The sequence below is a fragment of the Sinocyclocheilus anshuiensis genome, unplaced genomic scaffold (genome assembly GCF_001515605.1).
Source record: "Sinocyclocheilus anshuiensis isolate Anshui unplaced genomic scaffold, SAMN03320099.WGS_v1.1 scaffold411, whole genome shotgun sequence".
Classification (NCBI taxonomy): Eukaryota; Metazoa; Chordata; class Actinopteri; order Cypriniformes; family Cyprinidae; genus Sinocyclocheilus; species Sinocyclocheilus anshuiensis.
The window spans coordinates 487416-504842 of NW_015549608.1; the positions used below are offsets into that span (position 1 = coordinate 487416).

The 17427-nt window shown below is 30.8% G+C and overlaps 1 protein-coding gene across 1 annotated transcript in view; it reads left to right on the top strand.

The window, feature by feature from the left end:
• The window catches only part of LOC107659071 (kinesin-like protein KIF13A), a 70889-nt gene that overhangs the window by 19360 nt on the left and 34102 nt on the right, over nucleotides 1-17427 (top strand). The window contains exons 2-11 of the mRNA XM_016447884.1: nucleotides 3537-3597; nucleotides 7858-7950; nucleotides 9373-9553; nucleotides 11796-11883; nucleotides 12216-12350; nucleotides 13666-13778; nucleotides 15888-15999; nucleotides 16090-16302; nucleotides 16780-16890; nucleotides 16926-17060. Coding sequence (XP_016303370.1) covers nucleotides 3537-3597; nucleotides 7858-7950; nucleotides 9373-9553; nucleotides 11796-11883; nucleotides 12216-12350; nucleotides 13666-13778; nucleotides 15888-15999; nucleotides 16090-16302; nucleotides 16780-16890; nucleotides 16926-17060 — 1242 coding nt within the window. The remainder of the gene's footprint in view (nucleotides 1-3536; nucleotides 3598-7857; nucleotides 7951-9372; nucleotides 9554-11795; nucleotides 11884-12215; nucleotides 12351-13665; nucleotides 13779-15887; nucleotides 16000-16089; nucleotides 16303-16779; nucleotides 16891-16925; nucleotides 17061-17427) is intronic.

Below are 17427 nucleotides of genomic sequence, written 5' to 3' on the forward strand. Positions count from 1 at the left end.
ATATTAATTATTATTAATTTATTTTATATATATATATATATAAAAAAATTTTTTTCTGAAATAAAATATTCATTTAATAATGTATTTATAATTTTTTTTAATGGCTTTAATTAGTTTCAGTTTTAGTTTTAGTTAACTATAATAAACCAGATAAAACTGAGCTGTTTTTTGCTCTAGATTCTCACTATATCAGACTATATGAGCCATAAAAGCCTGATGGATCAAACCTTCACATGAAAGTGTTTCCACATGCAGTCCGAGATCGTCAGACGGGGATGAGCGTCTGTGTGAATGTGTCAGGCCTCTAAGATCTCGTGAACGACACAGAGCTGCGGTGTGTGAGGCTTCGAGACACAGGCCCAGTGTGCAGCAGTCAAAGCTGCATTGTTCTGCAGCGTCTCCTCGCTGCCATTGTGTTCGGCAGACAGACTGCACTGCAGACTAATGCTTTATTTAGCCAGTGAGCCGATCAGAAACCTCACTGATTACTGGAAAGCATTTCTACAGCAGTATTTCAGCACAAACACCTGCGTTTTATTCACTAACTACTCAGAATATTGTTAAATCGGGCTCTTTCTGCCGTGCATATTTCAGTTGAGCCATCAGCATTCATTTTAATGCAAACACTAAGCCTCTCTGTGTAAATGACATTGATTATAGATTGCACTTTAGTCACAGAAGTCAGTGATGTTTCTCATCTGTCTCAATGTTGTTTATCGGCTAAACAGGAATGATTATTGGTCTAAACTACTGTTCAAATATAAAAAAAGAATAATGCTTTTATTCATCAAGCATGCATTAAATTGATCAAAAGTGACAGTAAAGACATTTGTAATGTTACAAAATATTTCTATTTCACATAAATGCTGCTCTTTTGAACTTTCTGTTCATCTGTGAATCCTGAAAAATAAAATGCATCACGGTTTCCACAAAAATACTGGGCAGCACGACTATTGATAATAATCAGAAATGTTTCTTGAGCAGAAGAAGATTTCTGAAGATCATGTGACACTGAAGACTGGAGTAATGATGCTGAAAATACAGCTGCGCATCACAGAAATAAATTACACTTTAACAGATATTCACATAGAAAACAGCTGTTTTAAATCATAGTAATATTTCACAATTTTACTGTATTTTTGATCAAATAAATGCAGCCTTGATGAGCAGAAGAGACTAAAAAACCTTAAAAACTCTGCATTACATTTCAACAATAGTGCATTAACAATCAGCTGATTAATCATACATAGACACATACATCTCAAATGTGAAAAATCAGGTGAAAGATTTTCAAAATGAAGTTTCAGGTTTATTAAAGCACATTTAAAACTGAACGAGGCTGACCAATGTGCGGAAAAAACACGCAAACTTAATATCTTATGCAAAATTGTATTATTAGTTTGTTTATTTAATTAAATTAATGAATAATTGCAGAATTATTCTTGAAAAAAGAAGGAGGAAAAGTGTATCGTCGGTTAATTTGATGAACTTTTTTTTGTCATGGTTTACCGTTATTTCTCTTAATCAGAGCACATTTGGGTCAGTCTGATTTCACAGATGAGAGACTCTGTGTTGCCCAGTGATCTCTAGAGACGGTGAGAAACTCATGCGCTCATAAAACACATCGCAGATGTGCACAAAACAGCTCCGTCTGCGTCACAATCACAATGGAAATGAGATCAGCTTAAAAGGTTATAAGAAAGTAAGACTTGTTTTCATGCAATCTTGAATATATAATATTTTCATATTAAATTTATTCTTAGATTTATTAGTTTTTCGGTGCAAATCAAATTCATCCATCCCTTGACACTCACCAGCAAGTCCCTCGATTACATCCATGCTGAATATTAATTTCTGTAAGATAATTGAAAAGTAGTGTATATACTTTATGCATGCATAGACACATTAATGCTCACCTATGTATAAACCAGTATATATGCAAACACACAAGGTAAGAAGAAATAAAATAAATTACATTTAAAAATGAAAAATAATAATAATAATATACCAGTAGGTATGCACACACGAGGTAAGAAGAAATCAAAAAATAATAAAATTAATAAATAAAATAATAATTTATATATAAATTGATCTTGTTTTCATGCAATCTTGGATATACGTGCATTTTATTTTTTTATTTTTTTTATTTGTTTTTCAATGCAAATCTAATTCTGACCATTAATTTCCATAAGCTAATTGAAAAGTAGTAAAAGTAGTCACACAAGGTAAGAAGAAATAAAAAAATTAAAATAAAAAATTAATTAATATTTTTTTTTAAATTAAATTAATTGCAAATTATTATTATTATTATTATTATTACTACGTGTGTACTACCAATATATGCACAAGGTAAGAAGAAAAAAAAGGAAGAAAAAAAATTGAATTCAATAAATTAATTTAAAAATAAAAAAATACATTAAATTTAAAATAAAAAACAAACACTGGTTTGGCATCCATTTAGTGTTTAATAGAGAGAAATTCAGTCAGTAATAGGGCATCAGAATGATTAAAATAACCAGTGAAAGGGCGCCAGATCTTAAAATATTCCTCTTAACGAGTACCTGATATTTTCAAGTTGAAGACGAGACATTATATCTCTGATCCACTGGATGGAATATATAATTTAGCTGATTTTGGAACAAGACTAGACTGTAAAACACATCTGAGTCTTAATATCTTATGCAACACTGATTCTCAGAGAAGTGCATCTTGTTTTAAGAGCTTTTAGATATTTTATTGCAAAACTGGGTGAACGTTTTTTTATGCATTAACAGTTGTCCGTTGTTTGGGATGTGAGATGAGGGAGGCCTGTGTCCCGTACGGATCCGCCGGCCGGTCGCTCTGGAAACACGGGTCACCAAAGCAGGAATTCATTCCTCCGTCTCCAGATTTATGTATCTAATTAACTGCGTCTCACAAAGACTGTTGCTGTACACAAGCGCCGTAAGAATGTCTCTCAGGAGGAACCACATAGCATCGCATCGCTCGCATGCTGCTCTTTTACAGCTCAGGAGACTTGGGTTTGATTGAGAAATTGTTGAGATCTCTTGTAAATCTCTGAAGGAGACGTGTGAGGTTTTTCCTCAGGAGAAAAGCTGAGATGCATTTAATCTCAGTCTGTCTTCAAGAAACAAATATATTAATATGTATGCATTTGGCAGATGCTTTTATCCAAAGCGACATACAGTATTAGTTCATGCATTCCCTGGAAATCGAACCCATGATCTTCGCATTGCTTGTGCCATATTCTACTGTTTGAGCTTCAGGAATGAATATACGTGAAATGCATTTTGCAACCCATTTTTCTTCAGTTGAGTGAAACAGGATGTTTAGTCATAAAGGAGAGGATGGGAATCGATTTTATTCATTGGGAATTGAAAGAATCGTAAAATAGTGATTCTTACAATATTAATATTAAGTGAAAAACGTAAAATTGTTGACTTGGCAACTAACTGACAGAAAGTGTGTGAGTGCGTGCGTGCGTGAGTGAGTGAGTGAGTGAGTGAGTGTGTGTGCATGTGTCTCTGTGTCTGCAGGTGTTTGCCTTCGACCACTGCTTCTGGTCCATGGATGAGTCCAACATCCCGAAGTACGCCGGTGAGTCAGGCTTGAACACGTTCACTGCGCCGGACGTGGTCACACCTGAGCGATAATTACAGATTATATTCACTATTGTAATATGGAAAGCCCTGGAAATGACACGGACACACAAACGAGCCGTTCCCGAGGGAGGGATCTGAGACGAGATCTGCCAGATTTCCCGTGCTGCTCCAGACTAGTTCAGGCTTGATACTGGTTTTACTGCTTTACCGTGCTAGTCTAAAGTCTCAGACACCATTCACTGACCATCTGATGCACTGGAAATGATATCAATTATATAAAAAATATTTATATCATAACAAAATTACTAAAACTTGAACTAAAATTAAAATGAAAACTGAAAAGCTAAAATATAAAACTATTCATTATTTTTTAATTTTAATAAAACTATTAAAAATATTTAGCAATTCCTAGATTTAATTTTTAAAAAAGTAAAAAAAACAAATCTGTTCATTAAAATTTGTTAATTGAATTAAAGCTGAAAAACAAAAAAATAGATTTATATATATACAGTATAGAATGATCATTATTATAATTATGATTAAATCTTATTAGGTCTTTAAAAATGCTTTTCTGATACTCATGAAATAATTATTCTTACAATATTAATATTATAATTATTAGGTGAAAAACTTAAAATTGTTGACTGACTGACTGAAATAAAATAAGTTAACAAGAAGCTGACATACTAATATTGCTAGAACTGAAATAAAAATAAATTAAAGCTAAGAAAAAAAAAAATAGATTTATATATATACAGTATAGAATGATCATTATTATAATTATGATTAAATCTTATTAGATCTTTAAAAATGCTTTTCTGATACTCATGAAATAATTATTCTTACAATATTAATATTATAATTATTAGGTGAAAAACTTAAAATTGTTGACTGACTGACTGAAATAAAATAAGTTAACAAGAAGCTGACATACTAATATTGCTAGAACTGAAATAAAAATAAATTAAAGCTAAATAGAAATACAAAAAAACTAATAAAAATAACAAAAGATCAAAACTAAATTACTAAAACTGAAATAAAAATAAATTAAAGCTAAGTAGAAATATAAAAAATAAAAAAACACACACATAACAAAACTACTAAAACTTAAATAAAAATACAGTTAAATAGAAATATTTTTTTAACTAATGAAAAAAACAAAAGCACAACAAAATTGCTAAAACTAAAATTGAAATAAAAAATGAATTAAAGCTAAATAGAAATACGTTTAATAACTAATAAAAATAACAAACACAACAAAATTACTAAAACTGAAACAAAAATAAATTAAAGCTAAATATAAATATTTTGAAAAATGAAAATAACAAAAGCACATAAAATTACTAAAACGGAAGTAAAAATAAATTAAATCTAAATAAAAGTATAAAAAACGAATAAAAATAACAAACGCACATAACAAAATTACTAAAACTGAAATAAAAATCAGTTAAAGCTAAATAGAAATATATATTAAAAACTAATAAAAATAACAAAAGCACGTAAACAAAATTACTAAAAGTGAAATAAAAATAAATTAAAGCTAAATAGAAATATTTTAAAACAAAGTTATAAAAAAATTAAAACGCACATAAACTACTAAAATGTAAATTACAATTCAAATGAAAGCTAAAAATATAAAAAATGTAAAAAGTAGTTCTTCCTCAAAAGTCATCATATCGACCCGAAACACATGATTAGCTCCGACCAATCAGAGTGTAGCTGGTGATTTCAGCAGCTCTTGTGATTTTTATAATGTCCCACACTGAAGCTGTTCTTGTAGTCCGGCTGACTCGTGAACATGTTCTTACACAGACGGTTTGTGCTGGTCCTCTTTCATCAGTCTAACGCATAGAAAGTGTTCAGACAGAGCAGTAATTAAAGTCTTTTAGGAAGGATCATGTGCAGTTATAAGGTTTATACAAGCCTGTACAGAAGCGTAGAAACTCATTAAAAACATTATGTAGTTAATGATGATGCTTTGGGAAATTCCACATTTTTTCTGTTTGACTTTTTCACGTTTTATTTTTGTGCTAATAAAACCAAATTAACTTGATGCTTTGTGTATTTATATATATTAAATTCATTCATCCAATTTACAGCTATTTTCCTTACAATTTTTTTTAAATGTTATTTAATTTGTAAATTTTTTCAAAAATTTGATTATGTAACTTATTTTAATATTTTATGAATGCAGTTTATACAGTACCTTACTTACATGTGCATATATATTAAATTTTTTTTTGTCTTGTATGTTGATAGGTGGCTTATATTTTTATTAATATGTGAATATGCATGCTTTGTGGATTTTTTTTATTTGAGGACTAATTTTTTAGTTATTTTGTTCTTGTCATATTTATTAGTTTTCGTTTTTTTAAATACTACTGTTTCCTAAATTACTATATTACTTTAATTGTTTTTTATTTCACTTTTAGTTTGAGGTCTGTTTTTTTATTTATTTCCGGTTAGTAACCTCAGTGCTTCAACTTAAATTTATTTCTGTTAGTTGCCAAGGCAACATTTCAGATTTTTCATCTAATATTTTATTTTATTTCATTTTACTTGATTTTTTTATTTTATTACTTTTTTTATTTTAATTAACAAAAATGTTTTTAATAGTTTTAGTTAACAGTAGTAACCCTGATCTGCCTAGCAACTACTCAGAGCACCCTAGCAACCGTGTAGCATGGGATATAAAACTTCAAAGTTCAAACTAACTTATGAACTGTTTTAAATATTAACAGAGTTTGTCTTGATGCGCTCAACATTTCCAGTGAGACGATGATATTTCGCATCAGAGTACGTTTCTGCATCAGTAGGTTCAGCTTTATGAATTTTCTGTGATAAATGAAGTGAATGGAGAAAGTAATTGTGTTTACTCGTTGCTCAAACAGGGTTAATGAGTTGTGACAGTCAACAGAAGATTCGTGTGTAAAACGCCGCAGGTCCAGCTTTATTTAGCTCTTCACACAGCTGCCTGATTCACCACAATTGAAATTAAATTGGAATTTCCTTTGAAAAGCAATAATAATACAGAAAACAGAGTGGAATATTCACTTCTCCTCAGTGTTTTTATTCTTAACTAAAGCTATTACAAATATTTTTGTTTATTTATATATATATATAAATATATAATTATGAAATAAAAATTAAATGACAAATTTAAACAATAATTAGAAATGTTGACTTGGCAACTAACTGAGAGGGTTATTTTATTATCATTGAGATACTATTGTAGTTTTTGTTAATATTTTGAATTAGTTTTTATTTTTATATTTTCAGTTTTCATTAAAATTTTAGTTAAAGTTTTAGTAATTTTATTGTTTTTTTTATTTGAGTAGTTTTTGTTTTTTAATGTCTATATATTTTTATTAGTTTTTATTTTAGTTTGAGTTATTTTACTACATCAGGTTTTTAAATAAAAATTACAACTATTGCCTTTATACATTTATATTTTATTTTATTTTAGTTAACGTTTATTTTATTTCAAGTAACAGTTTTTAAGTGATTTTGTTATGTGCTTTTGTTATTTTTATTCATTACTTCTATTTAGTTTTATTATTTTTTTTAAATAATTTTAGTACTTTAGCTTCAGCTTATTTTATTTTAGTTAGTTGCCAATGCAACAATTTTAAGTTTTTCATGTAGTATAAAAAAATACTGTGTTTTTGACATTTTTATTCATTTTTTTAACGTCTCTATAGTTTTCATTCATTTTTATTTCAATTTTAGTTTTGGTTATTTTAGTACATCAAGTTAAACGAAATGAAAATGAGAAATGTTGCCTTGAATGTTGAATTAAAATATTTTATTTTATTTCAAGTTTTTTATTTCAATTAACGAAAATGGTTTTATGGTTTTAGTTTTAGTTACTTTAATAACCCTGCTAAATGAAATCAAATGAGTTTAAGTCAAAGTGCTAAAATTACTAAAACTGAAATAAAAATAAATGTATAAAAAACTAAAGTTTTACAAAATTAAAGAAATTTTACAAAAATAATAAAAATGCTGAAAGCACATAGCAAAATGACTCAAAATGAAAACTGAAAATATAAAAATAAAAGCTAACTCAAAATATAACACATATGAATAGTAAATAAATAATAAAAAGCACTGGTGGATATCTAGTTTACTTGCAAGTCCCATTTTTGTATTCAGACGGCTTTTGTGGAAGGTGTTTCTATTGAAAGTCAAGGAAATTGTGGAGATTTCTTTGTGAACGCTCTGTGATTGTGACGGTTGTGTGTTTGTCCCGCAGGTCAGGAGGTCGTCTTCAAGTGCCTCGGGGAGGGAATACTTGAAAACGCCTTTCAAGGATACAACGCCTGCATTTTTGCCTATGGACAAACAGGTAGAGTTATATATATGTGCTCTTATGTGACGTGACATGTTTGAATAGATGCTCATTCATTGTCATAAGAGTGCCGGTGTTTCCTCTAAATGGGCCTGCAAGATGTTAACAAGCACACAAACATATTGAGTTAACACTGTACAAACAAACAAACACGAATCTCACCAAAACACAGCCAGGCCACGCTCCACTGCAGGAAATGAAATTATATTGTGCATGAAGAAAATACATCCAAAACGTTACAAAACGTTTTTTTGCCTTTCTTATGATAATTAATGCACATTTGTCCCCTCAAATTTTCATTAATGTGTTTTGTCCAGATGTTTTACTTGTGAGTTTTTTTGTAATTATTCTCAATGATAATTCTTCCTAGACAAGTAAAAAAAGTTACCGTAAAATCATAAAACCAGATTAACCTGATTTTTATTTTTTAGTCTTAAATGTTTAAACTAAGAGTTGAAAAAAGATCAATTGTATTTTTTTTCTTTGCATGAAAATTTTTTTAAAATAAAAGAAAAATAAAGATACATTAAACATAGGAAAAATGTGTATTCATTTTTATTTATGAATTATATAAAGAGAAATTTTACATTTTATCTTTTTTTCAAATTTTAGTCGTCATAACCAGATTAAACCTGATTTTTTTTTCTGTTTTTTTGTCTTAAATGTTTAAACTAAGTGTTGTATTTTATTTTTTCTCTATATAAAAATAAAAGAAAAATAAAGATACATTAAAGATCTGAAACATTAAAAAATGTGCAAATTTTTATTTTTATTTACTGATTTTTTGTATATGAAGATAATTTTTCTAATTTTAGTTATCATAAAATAATCAGATTAAACCTGAAACTTTTGTTTCTGTTTTTTTGTTATTTATTTGCATTTTTTTTTCCCTTTAAAGATACATTAAGGATCTGAAAAACAGGAAAACCATTGTTATTTTTTATTTATATTCTTTAATTATTTGTATTTTTAAATATTAAGTAGTACAAAATAAACCAAAATGTATATTTGTTCTGTTCTGTTGCATATTTTTAATGTATCTTTATTCGTCTTTTCAATTATTATTTTAATCATTATTTAAATTTATGTAATTAATTTTTTATTATTTATTTTTATATTTTAATGTATTACTTTTAATTATTTTATGTTTAATTTTATATATTTAATTTAATTATTTTATTGCCCAGGCACCACAACTGAAAATCACCTGTAATGGTAACCGAATGCAGAATTCAATTAAAAAGCAGATTACCATTAATAAGAGTCCAGTGTGTCTTATGGTCTGTGTGTAAATATGAATCTGATATATTTCTCCGTGCATGAACAGGAAGCGTCTGTGTTTTCAGTCACAGGAAGGTTACGCGTCTAAAACCTGTAAGCGTCTTCTTCTGACCCGTGAATGCTTGTGCTGTCCGGCAGGCTCGGGGAAATCCTTCTCCATGATGGGCAACGGAGAGCAGCCGGGCCTGATCCCCAGACTCTGCTGCTCGCTGTTCGAGAGGGTCTCCAGAGACCAGAACCAGACCCATTCCTTCAAGGTGGAGGTGTCCTACATGGAGATCTATAATGAGAAAGTCCGGGACCTGCTGGATCCCAAAGGGTGAGCGGATTCGTAATATACAGCAGGCCCAAAATGCACTAGATAGGCCTCTTAGCACTGGATTGCACTGCATTATATGTTTGGATCATTTCAATCTCATCTTATTACTGGAGATATAGAGCGACGACTGATATTTAGATCATTTTATGTAAATATCCACTGTACTGTTATAAAGATCTCACTGATTTACATCACAAGAAGCAGATTTCATCATATAAATATCAGCATCTGCACCAAATTCATATATTTGTGACCCTGGAGCACAAAACCAGTCATAAGGGTAAATTTTTCGAAATTGAGATGTATACATAATCTGAAAGCTGAATTAATAAGCTTTCCATTGATGTATGGTTTGTTAGGATCGGACAATATTTGGCCGAGATACAACTATATGAAAATCTGGAATCTGAGGGTGCAAAAAAATCTAAATATTGAGAAAATCATCTTTAAAGTTGTCCAAATGAAGTTCTTAGCAATGCATATTACTAATCAAACATTAAGTTTTGATATATTCAAGGTAGGAAATTTACAAAATATCTTCATGGAACATGATCTTTACTTAATATCCTAATGATTTTTGGCATAAAAGAAAAATGTATAATTTTGACCCATACAATGTATTGTTGGCTATTGCTACAAATATACCCCAGCGACTTAAGACTGCTTTTGTGCTGCAGGCTCACATTTATGCTAAGTTGGAGTCTCTGAATAAAATTGAGCTGTTTTTATTTAATATACTCACTGTATCAGACTGTATGAACCATTAAAGCCTGATGCATTTAATAAGGATTTTCTTTAATATCTTTGTCTAAAGGTTTACTGAACTGTTCCATTTCAAAACATTAGATTTATCTGAATATTATTTCATATCTCAGGCTTCACAGGGTTAATATTATTATATATATATATATATATAATTATGTTTGAATCTGGTGTTTTGGTGATTTTTAGTGGTTGTATGCACTGATTGACTGTGATCCTGCTTGTTTTCTCTGGTTGTCACATGCTTTCACACACGGGGTGGCGCTTTCACTTCAATTCAACTTCAATTCTGTCACTTCCTGTTTTTATGGCATTAAAAATCTTCACTTTTTTTTAAAATATATTTGTATTTTTTTAATTTTACAATTTTAATTTGATTTTTAATTGGTTTTTTTTTTTGCCTTTATGTAGTTTTTAGTGGTTTTCTATTTTTGTGCCATTTATATTTTTATATTTTTGAATTTATTAATAGAATTGATCATTATTATTAATTGAATTTATTAATCAAATTTAACTAGAATTATTAAATTATTAAATTTTCTATTGTTATGATTTTAAAATATTAATTTTGTTATTTAGTTTTATGTTTTTATTTAGTTTTTGATTTTTAAATGTTTCTTTTATCTGTTAAAATGTTATACTTTATATTTTCAAGTCTATTTTTGTCCTTTTAAAATCAATTGCATTTTTTAATTTTCTTATTAATATTTAAATTTTTAACTGTTTCTTTATATATGTATATATATGTATATACAATGTATTTTATTTATAATTTAATTAGTAGATTATTTCATGTTCTATTTTATGGCTTTTAAATGTTAATTTTGTTATTTAAAATTTTTTTTTCTATTTGTCACAATTTTATACTTAACATTGTTCATTCTATATTTAATATTTGCCTTTTTTTGAATCACTTAATTTTAACATTTTTGAATCTTTAATTGTTTTTTTTTGTTTTTTTACTATTTTTTAAATGTATTAATAGTTTTAATAGTAAATTGTATAGTAAATTATTTCTTGTCCTATTTTCATGCCTTTAAAATGTAATTTTTAAATTATTGAATTATTTAAAAAAATGTTACAATTATATACTTGACTTTTTATTTTATCTTTTTTACATGTTTACATTTTTTATGTTTACCTTGTTTTGTGCTATATTCATTTACTTTATTAATAGTTATTAATTATAATTATAATTCATTATAACTTTTTTTTAAATCTTTACCTTGTTTTGTGCTATATTCACTCAAGTTATCATTTAATTCGTTTTTTTTTTTTTTCATTTATCAAAGTTTTTATTTTATTTTATGAAGTTCAGTTTGTATGTGATGGTGCCGAATCAAATCAAATGCTCTGCTTGAGGCCCAAACAAAAGGACGATTGTGAATCAGTGTCCAGGGAACATTAATAGCGTCCTAGAGAAACCTCTGATCTGTGATGATGTTTCCTCACACATCTTCTCTCTCCTCCGTCCGTACAGGAGCAGACAGTCTCTGAAGGTCAGAGAGCATAAAGTCCTGGGTCCGTATGTGGACGGTCTGTCTCAGCTGGCTGTGATGAACTTCGAGGTGAACATGACTCTTCTCAACTCCGTTTCAAATGTTACATTAAAGTATCGACTTTGTTTCAGATGTTTCTCCCAGAATTCCGTAGAATGCTTTTGACTGACAGTGTGTCATATATATGTCACAGATATGTCATATCTGTAAAGTTCTTTGTAATTCGACCAGCAAAAAAAAAAAAGTTTTTTTTACATACAAACTATGTTCTGATTAGAAATGTGTTTGCTGTCCAGATTGGCTCATTTTCTCTCACTGTCTCCGCTTACAGTGAACTATTAGTTTGTTAGTTGTTGTATGTAGTTTAGTTGCATGTTCTCTCTAATCTGCGCCTCCTGCAGGACATTGAGTCTCTGATGTCGGAGGGGAATAAATCACGCACAGTAGCCGCCACTAACATGAACGAGGAGAGCAGCCGATCGCACGCCGTCTTCAGCGTCATCGTCACGCAGACGCTGTATGACCTGCAGTCTGGGGTCAGTGCTGCTCTACTATCAGGGTTCACCACATTTAAACTCAACGAAACTTCCATTGTTTGTTATTACAATAAAGTCCCTAATGATAATAGAATTATTGAACTTTGTTTATTTATCCAGGTCTCACTGGAAGAAGAGATAACAATATCTCAATGTGATTTCCTGGCTAAATAAAGGAATAATAATAATAATAATTTGTGACATGCAGCATAAGTCATTGAGACATTTCTCTTCCATCACAAAATAATCCATCAATATTTTTTGGAATTTATTTATAGTTATAATTAAGTAAATTATTTTATGTCCTATTTTTTGGATTTATTTGTTTATTTATTTATTTTAATTTGTATTTAATTATTTACTTAAATTTGTATAAAATTATTAAATATAATTAAAACATTTTTTAAATGTTTTAATTTGGGTTAAAGTCTTCATTTATTTATTTATTTTGTTCAATTAAAAATGTTTTAAATATTTTTGATTTGTTATAATTTTATTAATTTTAAATTTCCATTTTCAATTCTATTTTTTTAAATATTTTTTGCCCGTTTACTCTGCAAAAAATGCTTTTCTTACTTAGATTAATTACTTCGAAAATTATTGTCTTGTTTTCAGAAAAAAAAGTCAAAATTAAGTGAGTTTTTGCTTGAAACAAGCAAAATAATCTTGTTTTCTGTTTGAAATAAGATTATTTTTCTTACCCCATTGGCAGATTATTTTGCTTGTTCTAAGCAAAAACTCACCTAATTTTGAATAATTTTTTCTGAAAACAAGACAATAATTTTTACTTGTCTAGAAAATCCTTCTTGATTTAAGAATTTTTAGATATCTTGGCTGGAAACAAGACAAAAACAATCTTAAGTAAGAAAAGCATTGTAAGCATTTTTGCAGTGTAAGTAAATTAATTTTTACATTCCTTTGATCTTTACATTGTTATTGCATTTATATATATGTATATATTGCACTTTTACAGCACAAGTCATTGAGTCTTTCACATGATCATCTCTCATCTGTCACAAAAACATCAAGAATAACTTTATTCATACTAACTTCATTAGTAAAAGTCATAGTAGAAATCGTAATTTCTTTAGTAGTAAGATTTATTTCAGTTACTCACGTCACTTACATCACATCATTATTCTTAAATATGATTTAAACAGTTGAATAACTTTTTTTATTTGCAGAATATGGTTGTAGAGTGTTAATTTTGGACCCTGGTAATGATCTCAGACACACGTTTTGTGCAGATTCATTATGTTGTTGATTGCAATATTTTCTTTTATGTCTGTGTTTGTGTGTGTGATTGTGAACACAGAATTCTGGTGAGAAAGTGAGTAAGATCAGTCTGGTTGATCTGGCCGGCAGTGAACGCGTATCTAAGACTGGAGCTGCTGGAGAGAGACTGAAGGAGGGCAGCAACATCAACAAGTAAGACGACCGCAGCCGATCACCATATTCAGACTTGCTTATAATGATCGAAAAACAAACAATATGTTGGCAGTCATTGTATGCAATCTGGGAAATTAGTCTAAAGAGGATAAAAGCTGGCACTCGGAGCAGAAAAGAGTATGAATAAAAGAATATAGGGCTCTTTACAAACCTACTTGAGTAGAGGAAATCTGCAGACTGTAATAGATGCTATATGAATGAACTGCATCATGTAAAATAATGGCTCCTCTCAAACTAATGATTAATTAAATCATAAAAATTAAAAATGTTGTTATGTTGTTTCTGTGGTGTTTTCTGATGTTTTTGTGGTATCTTCTGATGTCTCTGTGGTGTTTTATGTTGTCTCTGTGGTGTTTTATGTTGTCTCTGTGGTGTTTTATGTTGTCTCTGTGGTGTTTTATGTTGTCTCTGTGGTGTTTTATGTTGTCTCTGTGGTGTTTTATGTTGTCTCTGTGGTGTTTTATGTTGTCTCTGTGGTGTTTTATGTTGTCTCTGTGGTGTTTTATGTTGTCTCTGTGGTGTTTTATGTTGTCTCTGTGGTGTTTTATGTTGTCTCTGTGGTGTTTTATGTTGTCTCTGTGGTGTTTTATGTTGTCTCTGTGGTGTTTTATGTTGTCTCTGTGGTGTTTTATGTTGTCTCTGTGGTGTTTTATGTTGTCTCTGTGGTGTTTTATGTTGTCTCTGTGGTGTTTTATGTTGTCTCTGTGGTGTTTTATGTTGTCTCTGTGGTGTTTTATGTTGTCTCTGTGGTGTTTTATGTTGTCTCTGTGGTGTTTTATGTTGTCTCTGTGGTGTTTTATGTTGTCTCTGTGGTGTTTTATGTTGTCTCTGTGGTGTTTTATGTTGTCTCTGTGGTGTTTTATGTTGTCTCTGTGGTGTTTTATGTTGTCTCTGTGGTGTTTTATGTTGTCTCTGTGGTGTTTTATGTTGTCTCTGTGGTGTTTTATGTTGTCTCTGTGGTGTTTTATGTTGTCTCTGTGGTGTTTTATGTTGTCTCTGTGGTGTTTTATGTTGTCTCTGTGGTGTTTTATGTTGTCTCTGTGGTGTTTTATGTTGTCTCTGTGGTGTTTTATGTTGTCTCTGTGGTGTTTTATGTTGTCTCTGTGGTGTTTTATGTTGTCTCTGTGGTGTTTTATGTTGTCTCTGTGGTGTTTTATGTTGTCTCTGTGGTGTTTTATGTTGTCTCTGTGGTGTTTTATGTTGTCTCTGTGGTGTTTTATGTTGTCTCTGTGGTGTTTTATGTTGTCTCTGTGGTGTTTTATGTTGTCTCTGTGGTGTTTTATGTTGTCTCTGTGGTGTTTTATGTTGTCTCTGTGGTGTTTTATGTTGTCTCTGTGGTGTTTTATGTTGTCTCTGTGGTGTTTTATGTTGTCTCTGTGGTGTTTTATGTTGTCTCTGTGGTGTTTTATGTTGTCTCTGTGGTGTTTTATGTTGTCTCTGTGGTGTTTTATGTTGTCTCTGTGGTGTTTTATGTTGTCTCTGTGGTGTTTTATGTTGTCTCTGTGGTGTTTTATGTTGTCTCTGTGGTGTTTTATGTTGTCTCTGTGGTGTTTTATGTTGTCTCTGTGGTGTTTTATGTTGTCTCTGTGGTGTTTTATGTTGTCTCTGTGGTGTTTTATGTTGTCTCTGTGGTGTTTTATGTTGTCTCTGTGGTGTTTTATGTTGTCTCTGTGGTGTTTTATGTTGTCTCTGTGGTGTTTTATGTTGTCTCTGTGGTGTTTTATGTTGTCTCTGTGGTGTTTTATGTTGTCTCTGTGGTGTTTTATGTTGTCTCTGTGGTGTTTTATGTTGTCTCTGTGGTGTTTTATGTTGTTTCTGTGGTGTTTTCTGATGTTTCTGTGGTGTTTTCCGATGTCTCTGTGGTGATTTCTGTTGTTTCTGTGGTGTTTTATGTTGTTTTTGTGGTGTTTTCTGATGTCTCTGTGGTGTTTTATGTTGTTTTTGTGGTGTTTTTTGATGTCTCTGTGGTGTTTTATGTTGTTTTTGTGGTATTTTCTGATGTCTCTGTGGTATTTTCTGATGTCTCTGTGGTGTTTTCTGTTGTTTCTGTGGTGTTTTCTGATGGTGGTGTTTTTTGTATGTCTCCAGGTCTCTGACAACGCTGGGCTGTGTTATTTCTGCACTCGCTGATCAGTCTGCAGGAAAAGGCAAGAGCAAGTTTGTGCCGTACAGAGACTCAGTGCTGACGTGGCTGCTGAAGGTGAGGATGTTCATCAGAGCTCATCGAACACTGTTTAAATGTGCAGGTGAATTGAACTCGAAATCAAACTCTTTTCCTTTGCTTCTACAGGATAATCTGGGTGGCAACAGTAAGACGGCCATGATCGCCACCATCAGCCCAGCCGCTGACAACTACGAGGAGACACTCTCGACGCTACGCTACGCCGACCGAGCCAAGAGAATCGTCAACCACGCCGTGGTGAACGAGGATCCCAACGCCCGCATCATCAGAGAGCTGCGGGAGGAAGTGGAGAAGCTGAAGGTGCAGCTCTCGCAGGCTGAGGTGAGCAGGGAATTATGGGAGAATATCTGAACTGAAGGCTACAGCTACGCTCTAATACAGGGTGAAAAAGTCTTTTCATTGCCATGGACCCCCAAATAGGATCATACTCCTGCGAGGGACCCCCATCCTAACATTTAAAAGGCACCTATATACTTTAATGTATGAAGACCCTGTTTATATTGTGAAAAATTAATATTATAAATATGTAAAATATTATTTGGAAAATAATTATTTTTTATATATATATATATATATATATATATATGTTTTTTCTACTCACTACAGTACTGTACTGTTAGCTGCATTATTTATTGTATAAATACTTTAACTAAACTAATATTTTAACTAAAATTAAAATGAATATGTAAAATATAAAAATAAACTAATTCAAAATATTATTAAAAACTACAATAGTATATCACTGATACTAAAATGAGGAGCTGTTAATGATAACGTTTGTTATGTTGTGTCGGTCAGTCTCTGAAGGCTCCTGAGCTGCAGGAGAAACTCCAGGAGTCTGAGAAACTCATTCAGGAGATGACGGTAACCTGGGAGGAGAAACTCCGGAAAACTGAGGAGATCGCACAGGTGTCACACACACTCACTGTGCTTGGTCTCTGCAGGACCGTCAGAAGCAGCTGGAGAGCATGGGAATCTCTCTGGAGTCGTCAGGGATCAAGGTCGGAGAGGACAAGTGCTTCCTGGTCAACCTGAACGCTGATCCGGCTCTCAATGAGCTGCTGGTTTACTATCTGAAGGTACATTGATCGTGCACTGAGACGTCATTAGTGAGGTTTGCATCACTGTTACTGTCGCTCATTCATTCCCAGTGGACGGTTGCACGAGGGGTGCAAGGATTGCTGATGCTCTTTTATGTTTTATCTCAAGGGGCACATAAGAATTAGCTTATTTGTCCATTTTTCGAATGGGCAAAATTAATAGAAACTGTTTAATTTATGCTTTAAAATGTAGTTAAAAAATATTAAACATTAAATTAATAAATGCTATTTAGTTTTTTGTTAAAACGAATTAAAGTTTTAAATATTTTATTTATTTTTCATATACTCACTACAGTACTGTACTTCATTATTTAATTATTTATTTTATATTATAAAATAAATAAAT